The 11,038-nt window shown below is 42.1% G+C and overlaps 1 protein-coding gene across 9 annotated transcripts in view; it reads right to left on the bottom strand.

Annotated features, from left to right (window-relative positions):
* Positions 1-8,792, bottom strand: part of METTL15 (methyltransferase 15, mitochondrial 12S rRNA N4-cytidine) — a 326,516-nt gene extending 317,724 nt beyond the window's left edge. For 7 of the 9 annotated variants that reach the window (XR_013361853.1, XR_013361855.1, XR_013361856.1 and 4 more), the window contains exons 1-2: positions 8,373-8,472; positions 4,710-4,996 (exon numbers count right to left, since the gene is read on the bottom strand). Coding sequence is in view for 4 of the 9 variants with exons in the window: in XM_077866150.1 (XP_077722276.1) it covers positions 4,710-4,979 (270 nt within the window). In the remaining 5 variants the exon portion in view is untranslated. Of the gene's footprint in view, positions 1-4,709; positions 4,997-6,807; positions 7,036-8,372; positions 8,473-8,769 lie in introns of those variants that run through there. The other 2 variants (XM_077866148.1, XM_077866147.1) reach the window with 2 other exon arrangements.
* Positions 8,793-11,038: the final 2,246 nt, after the last annotated feature.

Below are 11,038 nucleotides of genomic sequence, written 5' to 3' on the forward strand. Positions count from 1 at the left end.
ATTTCTACCTTTGCTGTCTCTTGGCATTTTTCTCCTAAATTACATTGCTACCAACCCTGACCCTTCTTATCTCCATAATAAAAACAGCTAATGTTTCTTGAGTTCATACTACTTGGAAGATATCATTCTAAGCATGTGCCTATGTGAACTCATCTAATCTTCACAGTGATCATGAAGTATGTCACATTTCCTCACATGACAGATGAGGAATCTGAGGCACAGTCATGGTAAGTTACTCGCCCAAAATTATACAGCTACTGGTACTAATCCTTAAATGCTGCCCATCATCTCCATCATAACCTATCACTCACAGAAACCGCAAAGCACCAAACTAAACTGGCACTAGTATTAGGCAAAGAATACCAAGTATCACATCCTCCAAACTGCTCATCTTCAACTAGACAGGGTCATGCTTTCTATCTGGTTTTCAAGAAATTGTAAATGAAAAATTGACCACGGTGGCCTATACTAAAACATTTCCAGAGGCAAAAAAAAATTTTTTAGAACCAGTAATGTTCTTACAAAAACTTATTCATTCAGATTATGAAATCATGAAACTGGGCTAAGAGAAAGAGTTATAACTTATCCAATTCTTTCTGGAAGGAAGGGAAAGGAAGATAAGACATTTTTTATTTTATTTTATTCCAAACTTGTAAATATTTCACAGATATTTACAAAACTAAATTGATAAACAGCAAGTTGGTTATGATGTAGAAGAAATTCCCAAAATTATTGTCTTTTGGTAAGCAACTTTTAAATATTAAAAAAAAAAAAAAGAAATAACTATAGTGACCAAGGGCTCACTGAAAACTACATTTAGATATTTTTTTTAAAGTTCTTGTTATGATCAAAAGTTTCATTTGTAAATTCACCATTGAAGGTGATGTGAAAAACAGTAATTAAGTGGGTGATTGATACAATTGAGTGTATGACTCATAGTTTGCAAAGGAAAATAATTTTGGGGAAAAAGCTCAGGAAGAAAAGAAGCAAATAATGGATTCTGGAAGAAATGAAGACCTTTCCTGTCCAAGAACTGTCACCAGTTTTTATTACTTGAAGATTAAGGGAGTAGTGAATAAAGCTGTCTGCCAGACAGCAGAAAAGGTAAGAAATAACATTGTCTCTAAATGTACCTCACATGAAAGTTTTCAGAAATAACATTCATAAAATTAAACTTTCTATAAAAAGTTACTAGGAAACCCAACTCAAATCAGAACAATGGAAATGCCAAAATAAACCAACATTACATTTGTCAAGAACATGAACAAACTGAAACATCTGGATAGGTCAGGTTGTAGAATCATCTAATTTTATTCCACTCGGTTTTAGAACAAAGACAGATCCAATACTGATTTATAGGGGATTTTGTAGGACCTGGTTTGTTTTTGTTTGGCTGTTTTTCTACTTCAAGGTTAGCACAAAATAAATATTTAGTTTTTGCTACTAGGGGTTCAGCAAACTTATACAATGAGCTTCAGTTTCTGGTTCCCGAGGTCAAATTCAAACCACTGAATTCAGTTCCACTTTTTTTTTACTAATTGCCCTTCCCCTCTCATATATATACCTCAATTATATCATATGTATTTACATTTCCTGTTGTTTTTTTTTTTTAAGGCTCACATTTAGGTATGGGTATTAACTGCTATCCATGTGTTATGAATCTTACAGAAAATGAAGAGAATTTCATTTTGATTAAGTCATGAAGTTTATTTAATTTAGTATTTTATTGACATTTTTGTGTATATTTTAGAGTCTCTATTATACGACAGCACTGAGCTAGATGTTTTACATACATAATTAATTTAAGAATACTGACTGGGCTTACTATATATATATACATATATATACACACACACACACACACACACACACACACACACATATATATACTGCCTAAGGATAAGGTAAATGAATATTTCTGTGATGAAGCAACCTAGACAATCTAAACCATCACTGATGGCTTTTCCATGAGCAATATCCAGCCATTCCAGCCTACCTTATACATGTAACCCAGATCTAAGTTCATGAAAACTGTCTGATCCAACTTTAGAAAGTCAAAAAAATAAAATAAAATAAAAGCTGTGTGTGTGTGTGTGTATGTGTCTGCATATACCTGTGTGTTAGGTTACTGATTCAAACCTTGGCAGTCCAATTATAGAATCTTTGCTCTTCTTTCCCTAAAGTTCATGCAAGGACTTTTGCTTACACCTCACTGGCCAGAACTATGTCCTGGGGCCACTATGAGCTGCAAAGGAAGCTGGGAAATGAAGCTGAGTAGGCAGTTGCCTACATACTAACAAGACCTCATTTAGTAAGAGAAAGTACAATAGACAATGGGTCGGCAATTAGTCCTCTCTGCCAGGCTACTTTGTTATTTCTAAATAAGAAAGCTGAAATACAATTATAATTAATTCTAAATTGAAAAAATTATTTGGGCTCTTATTGATAAATGCAGGTTCATTATGGTGGTAGTCGTTGATTCTGCTTAACAAATATGGTGGAAAAATAATTCTTTTTGCTTTAAGCCTCTGAGATTTATTTTTATTTTAATTTCTCTGTTACCAGAGCATTAATTTGACTGCATTTAATTTGACTTATTTTTGAATATATTTGAGTTATACTAATTTGACTAAATTTGTTGACCTATACATTACTGATACATTAAACTACTATTTACGTGGAATCAAAAGGATCAGAAAGGCCAAATGTTTATTCAAGATATATGATATCAGTATCATTTCCCATTTTCCCACTTGGTATGTATATTTTACTGTAATCTATTTTTAAAATTTCATTAATTTATATACAGTTTATATATACTAAACAGAATAATTAGTAAACAGAATAATTCTTCAACTAGAATAAATTATAGCATCATTTTTAGCCCTGTGCTGACCTTTTATGTAAATTCTTAATATGAGAAATACTACTTATTTCTTTCAATTGTTGAAGCCACTAAAGCCCTCCCTCTTTCAGATATATTTAAAAATATTAAAGAAAATATTCAGAAAGAAAAAAAAAAAAGAATCTTTGATCTTAACCACTAAGACACTGTATCCTGGAAAAGAAGTGTGACTTTTAAAATGAAAACAACTGATTCAGTTATTTTATTTATTTAGTAGTACCTTCTAAGAGACCATATTTCTAAAGTCAATACACTAAGTATCAGTGTTAAGTTATAAAAACACATTTGCTACAAATTTACAATGATAATTATATTTTTTTCCTTTTGTAAATATGCAAGGCAACTATGATAGTTAATTGGATATATAAACTTTGCTGGGCCACAGTGACCAGATATTTGGTCAAACATTATTCTGGAATAAAAAATTTAGGGACGCCTGGGTGACTCAGTGGTTGAGCGTTTGCCTTTGGCTCAGGTCATGACCCCCCGGTCCTGGGATCAAGTCCCACATCGGGCTCCCTACATGGAGCCTGCTTCTCCCTCTGTGTGTCTCTCATGAATAAATAAATAATATCTAAAAAGTTTTTTTTTAATTTTTTAAAGAAAACCACACCTTTCCGTGAAGGTTTGTTTTTGTTTTTTTTTTTCAGATGAGATAAAATTTGAATTACTATACTGAGTAAAGCTGATTACCCTCCATAATTTGGGTGGGCCCCATCCAATTGGCGAAAAGCCTTAACAGAACAAAGGCTGACTTCCTTGGAACAAGAAGGAACACTACCAGCAGATTCTTTTTGGACTTAAGCTGCAATTTCTACCTCGGTCTCCATCCTTCCAGCCTACTGTGCACATTTTGGAATTAGCAACCCTCTTTGAGATTCAATTCCTCGAAATCAATCATTCAATCTCTGCTCCTCCCCATATATGTATGTGTATACACACGTACGTATACACACACATACACATCCTGTTGGTTCTGATTCTCTGAAGAACTTTGAATCAGATAGTAAAGTAGTTGAAAAGTCTAAAACAAGGAATAGGAATTCAGATCCTTAACTTCAGTCTCTAGTTGTTCTTGAAAAGATATCAAAATTCTCAAGGATCTATGCTGGAACTCAGTTTTCATACCCAAACTGCTCAGCCAATGTCACGTTCTTTTTCTTTTAAAACTGCTACTTGACAAAACTATTCAACTCTGGAAAACAGTATGACAGATCTTCAAAAAGTTAAGCATAGTTACCATATGACCCAGCAATTCCACTCCTAGGTATATATCCAAGAGAAGTGAAAATATATGTCCACACAAAAAGGTGCACGTGAATATTCATAATAGCATTCTTCACAGTAGCCAAAAAACAGAAACACAAATGCCATCAATTGATGAATGAATAAAAAGCATGTGTATTATCCATAAAAGCAATGGTTCAGAAAAAAAAAAATGAATTACAGACAAATGCTACAACTCTCATGAATCTTTAAAACATGCTAAATAATGAGCGAGTGCAAAAGGCCACATATAACATGAATGTATTCATAAGAAATGTCCAGATTAGGCAGCTCCATATAGACAAAAAACAGACTCAGACTCGTAGTTGTCAGGGCAAGGGGAAGGGGGTCAATGCAGAGTGAACACTAAGAGACACAGGAATCCCTATGAAATGCTCCTGAGTTAGATAGTGATGATTGTAAAACCTTGTGAATATATTAAAAACCAGTGAATTGTACACTTTAAAATTGTGAATATTAGGATAAGTGAACATCTCAATTTTAAAGTGTTAAAAAATAAAAAAACTAACCAACTTACCTGGCCTTTCTGTGGTGCCAAACAACGAACAACTTCATCCACCATGACTGGGATATGTAACTTAGTCACAGCTTCGTTATCTCTATCCTGAGGTCTGTGCATCTCTTGAGTTCCAGTTTGATCTGTTTGCTCCCGGGCTTCACACTCATTATACCTTTGTGCTGTATCATGTATTCTTTTTGGCCAGACACCTGAATTAAATATGCCAGATTCCCACCAGCATGAAAGGAATTCTTTATAGAGTCTACAAAAATACGGGTATCGAAGCATTCTGTAGGTCAACAAATCTGGGGAAAAAAAAATAAAAATATCATGATTGTTGGATTTTTAAAATACATAATTTTATATAACTTTTACATATGGCCTGTTAAGCTCTAAGATATCGACGTTTTAATGATCAGGGCTGTAAAAATTGATTATTGGGTCATCATTTTTCTGAAATACATTTCTAACTTTAAAGAATAGATTCAGTGCATTAGAACTATTTATTTGAAAAGCTATCTGGAGGGAGGTGGGGGATACTGTCACTGGGTGATGGGCATTAAGGACGGTATGTCATATAATGAGCACTGGGTGTCATAGACAACGGAGAAATCACTGAACTCCACCTCTGAAATTAACAATACACTATAGGTTAACTAATTGAATTTAAATTTTAAAAAGGCTAATGATTGCACGGATTATGCATATTATCCTATTTCAGATGCAGGTGGTCTTTTATTTTGAGCTCTTCTATTTGTTTTTCTCATATTGCTAAGTCTTCATCTTCAGTCTAACTTTATTTGAAAAATTGTCCTTGGAAAAAGATATGCATGTTTATCCATAAACAAATGAAGGTAAAAATCAGCTTGTGAAAATCTTGCAGACTTGTTATGGATATTCTCTGACAAGATTATCTCACCATGGCTTCCATTAGTGAAGCATGTTTCAATTTAAATTATAACTTTATAAATACTCAACTGAACATACTTTGGCATGCTATTTTGTCTGTCCTCTGCTCCCCAAAAAACAAGCAAATAATTAATACATTCCTTAACTTTCTCACACTTGTTCCTTTTTATTCTGCAATCTGGAACTCTTTCAGGTGCAGAGGAAAAAGTATTCATGAAATATATTAACAGAAACCCTTTTGGAAACATTATGCTTTTTATACATTAGGTTGTAAGCCACGTTTTTAATACTACGGCAGTATATACCAACTTAACACTCTGCTTCTTTCCTTCTAAGTTATGATGAGTTATTTAAGAATAAGACCCACACCTTTATATACACAAAAGCAGATACACACTAGGTGTTTGAGAAGTGTTTTCTGGGGAAGAAAAATGAATGAATGGATGGATGGATGAACTCCAGATTCTATAGAATTCATATATTTATTGAAACTTAATTTAGGGGACGCCTGGGTGGCTCAGAGGTTGAGCATCCGCCTTTGGCTCAAGGTATGGCGTCCTGGGGATCGTCGGGCTCCCTGCATGGAGCCTGCTTCTCCCTCTGCCTGTGTCTCTGCCTCTCTCTTATGAATTTAAAACAAACAAACAAACAAACAAAAATTTACTTTAGGAAATTTCACCTGCCTGACTGACCCTACCAAAAACCACTCTCAAAATCTTTCAAGAAACATAAATATCTCCCTTACCAAGAAAAAGAAACATAAACATCCTGCTTAAATATGCCTTCCTTTCCTTTTGCAATAGAAATGAAAAATAATGTTGAAAAGCTGATCACATGTAATGACTAGAAAAGGAATATTCATATTTTATAAATTTAATATCAACAAGACGTTGCCTTAAGGATAGGCCAACTTTATCTAAGACATAGTCCACAGAACTATGTAACAAATGTGACACAGGAAAAATATAGGAAAAAAAAAAAAAAAAAAAAGCCTGGAAATAAGTGTTTTGAAGTAACGTATTAGATGTTCATCAGTGACAAATTAGCCAAATTTTTAATTATGCCCTGCGTTTTTCAGAAAGCTTACACAAAGTAAACCCAACTACCCTCTGACTGTGTTTTCTGACATTTTTCACGAATATATTAAAAACCAGTGAATAATAAAATAATAATAAAAGCTAAGCTTTCCCAGGCACTTACTAAATACCTCTCAACTCCTTCAGTCCTAACCACCACTGTCAGAGGTAGGTAGTGTGGTTATTTCTATATTCAGATGAGGAAAACAGAAGTGATTGGCCGACAGGGCACATCCCTGGGGCGTCGGAGGGTAGATCTGTAAGGCGGGCCTTCTGTCCGCAGAGCCTGGCATCTGAGCCTCTGTGCCGCCAACAAGGCTGCTGCTCTGCTGAGTGCACCCAAGTCACCCAACGGAACTTTAACCACCTTGACTGCATATTCGCAGCAGCTCACGAATTACATTCTTTTTCCGCAAAGAGCCAACATCCTCTTGCCTGGAAATAGTGTAACGGAGGGGCAGGCCCTACACAGGCCTGCAGAGCCGACTCGGGAATAGCCACGCAGTCCGCACTGCACGTCCCGAGGTGTACAGATCCTCAAATACACGAGAGGTATCTGCATGTATGTACCTGTGCACCGGGGAGAGAGGGATCCCCCTATACAGGAATCAGAACTGCATAGGGGAAAGCAAGTAGAACAGATCAAAAAAAAAAAAAAAAAAAAGCTGTTGCATTTAAGTCTTTCCTTCCGCATTCAACTTCTCTATTTGCTCCAGCGGGTTCCGGGTTCGAGGCCCAGCAGGGTGGCCGCGACCCTGGATCCACGTGCCGCGCGCTCGCAGCCTCTCGCGGGCCGTTTGCTGGGGAGCTCGCCAACTAGGGGAGGCGGAGAGCTGCGGCCGGGCCCCACGCGGTGCCCCGCGCCCCACGCGGTCAAGGATCCCGGACAGGCCCAGGCTCAGTCTGCAGGAGGGGGTAGGGGGTGCTCCCAGGTGCGGGCCTGGGGTGGGGGGGAGGGGTGGGGGGGCTCCCAGGTGCGGGCCCGGGATTGGGAGGGGGAGGGGCGATCCCACGTGCGTGCCTGGGATGGGGGGGAGGGGTGGGGGGGGCTCCCAGGTGCGGGCCCGGGGTTGGGAGGGGGAGGGGCGCTCCCACGTGCGTGCCTGGGATGGGGGGGAGGGGTAGGGGGGGCTCCCAGGTGCGGGCCCGGGATTGGGAGGGGGAGGGGCGCTCCCACGTGCGTGCCTGGGATGGGGGGGAGGGGTAGGGGGGGCTCCCAGGTGCGGGCCCGGGGTTGGGAGGGGGAGGGGCGCTCCCAGGAGAAGCTCCGCAGGGGCCGCGGGACGCCGGGAAGCCCCTCCCCCCCTCCCCTCCCCCCTGCTCCCCTCCCCTCCCCCCTGCTCCCCGCCGCCCGCTGGGCCGCCCGGCGCTCCCCCTCCCCCCTCCCCCCCGCGGGGCCGCGCGGGCGCACGGAGGGCCGGGGCCGGGGCCGGGCGCCCACGGAGGGACAGCGGCTGTGACCCGGGGCCTGCGCCGCGCCGGGCTCCCCGCTCCCGCCCTCGAGGACAGCGCGCGGCGGCGGCGGCGGCGGCGGCGGCGGCGGCGGGGGCAGGGGCGGGCGCCCGGGTGGGGGCGGGGCCTGCCGGCGGGCGGTCCTCCGCCTCCCCGAGGCCCCGAGGGCGCGGCGGGCTCCGGCGGGCTCCGGCGGGCGGCGGCGGGCCGCGGGCGGGGCTGCGGCGGGGCCGGGCCCCCTCACCTGCGGCGCGGAGCGGGCTGGCGGGGCGGGAGCTGGGGCCCGCGGCCGCACGTCGAGGCCGGGCCTGGGGGACCCGCGCGCGGACGGACCGCACCGGGGGGCGGGTCCGCCGCGGCCCCGCGCGAGCGCCGGCCTTTGGTTCCGCTGCGCGGCCGAGCCCGCAGCCGGGGCGCCCGGGGCGCCGCGCCCCCTCCCCGGGCCAGCAGCCCCGCTGCCGCGGCACCTGTGCGGGCGGACGGCGTGCAGGCGGCCTGCTCCAGCGCCGCGGGCTGCGCTGGCCTTGGCTCTCCCCCCCGCCCACCCCCCGACACACCGGCGCCCCACACTCGGGGCTCCTGACGTCCTGCGGGGCTCAGCGGCGGCCTTGACCGCGGCGCGGGGACGCCCGTGTGCCCACCTGCAGGGCCGGGCGGCCATGGGGGCCTCGGGGGCCAGGTGCCCAGCGGCCAGTGGAGACGCACTCCAGCGCCGGACGCGCGGCCAGCATCCCCGCCAGGTGTGCGGAGACCCGGTAGCGGGCCCCGACGGGGCTGGCGGGAAAGTCCTCCGCAGACACCAGTAACCGGTGCAACCTTGACACCTTGCTTGGTTCAACAACACATATTTTCAGAATACATGAAGACAGCATCTTAATATCACGAAATCTACGAAGTATTTCCGAGACAAAGGCCTCAATTCTGAATTGGCCGGTTTGCACCACTAACAATAAGGAATTTCCTTTAGGGATTTTCTGAAAAACCTCAGTTTGTTTTTTTTTTTTTTTCTTTTTCTTCAGTGAAATAAATTATGCCCGCATCTCATGGACCGTTCTGGGAATTGAATGAGATGACCGATGTAAAGTTAACGAAATGCCTGGGACGTCAATGGTAAAGTTCTATTGGGTACGTATTTGAAATGAAAATAAAAAGGCTAAAAAATAAATAAATAAATAAATAAATAAATAAATAAATAATTCTATTGGGTGCGTATTTGAAATGAAAATAAAAAGGCTAAAAAATAAAAATAAATAAATAAATAAATAAATAAATCTATTGGGTGCGTATTTGAAACGAAAATAAAAAGGCTAAAAAATAAATAAATAAATAAATAAATAAATAAATAAATAATTCTATTGGGTGCGTATTTGAAATGAAAATAAAAAGGCTAAAAAATAAAAAAATAAATAAATAAATAAATAAATAAATCTATTGGGTGCGTATTTGAAATGAAAATAAAAAGGCTAAAAAATAAATAAATAAATAAATAAATAAATAATTCTATTGGGTGCGTATTTGAAATGAAAATAAAAAGGCTAAAAAATAAATAAATAAATAAATAAATAAATTCTATTGGGTGCGTATTTGAAATGAAAATAAAAAGGCTAAAAAATAAATAAATTCTATTGGGTGTGTATTTGAAATGAAAATAAAAAGGCTAAAAAATAAATAAATAAATAATAAATTCTATTGGGTGTGTATTTGAAATGAAAATAAAAAGGCTAAAAAATAAATAAATAAATAAATTTTAAAAATTAAAAAAAAAAAAGAGTTTTCAGTTTTATTACCAAACCCAGCACCAGCACCACACAAGTAACTATTGCATTAGCTAAGATACATGCAGCCAAATTTTAAAAAAGTACAATTAGCCGGAATTAGTAGCTTCATTGGGGCTCTATCCAGAGTTCAGGAACAGCCGTGTAACACGCATCATATACAACACACAGTGTTTCTGATCTTCTTCAGTAGGAAATAAATGTCCATATTATGGGACATTTCATATATTATGAAATATATGAAATGAGGCTTTCATATATTATGTGAGTTACAATACTGTGCAAGTGTTGTGCCATCCTCTTTATTAGGGTGATAAGCTCCATGTAAGAATATAAACCCCCAGAGGGCAGGGATTTTTACTTACACTATGTCCCTGAAGTCTACAATCAGTAATTGCAGCATGGATACAATGTCAATATAAAGAATGACAGCGGCCTTCAGATCGTACGATTAAAATCACCCCAACCCATAAAGAGAACTTAGCACACATATTTCCCTTTTTCTTCTTATTAAAGTCTACGTTCTCAAATTATATCTGTAATCTAAGATTCAAAAAAAACAACAACACTGCATCCAATAATGAAGTAGGCCAATAAATTTAAATGAGTTTATTTCGTAAAATCATTAGAAAGAAATATTTAAAAAAAAAAAAAAAAAAAAAAACGCCGAGTAGTTTCACAATCAGCAATAAATGGAGTAGGCCTGGTAGCGCTGGGGCCTCAAACCCAAAGCTCTAGACTTTTCAATTAATCGCGGCGGATGGCGCCCAGTGCATCCGAGTGACAGCGGCCAAGAGGCCCAGGTGCCCGCGCCCTCCGGAGCACCCGACCCGAGCCTTGGAGGCCTCACTCCTCCGGGAAGAAAAGGGAAATCCAGGCGTCCAGCCGCAGCAGGCTCCACCCCTCCCGCCCGCGGACCGCACGAGCCAGCCCCCGCGCCCCGCGCCCCGCGCCCCGCGCCCCGAGCCCGCCTGCAGCCCCGGCTGGCTCCGCCCACCTGCCGCCGCGGCTAGCCCCGCCCACCTGGGTCGGCGCCTCCGGAAACAGCGCGCGCGTTGCCCCGGCGACGCGCGGCCACGCCCCCTCCGCGGAGCGGCGCGGCCCGGAGTCCCGGCGCCCAGCGGCCGCGCGCCGC

This window comes from Canis aureus, chromosome 23, assembly GCF_053574225.1.
Source record: "Canis aureus isolate CA01 chromosome 23, VMU_Caureus_v.1.0, whole genome shotgun sequence".
Lineage (NCBI taxonomy): Eukaryota > Metazoa > Chordata > Mammalia > Carnivora > Canidae > Canis > Canis aureus.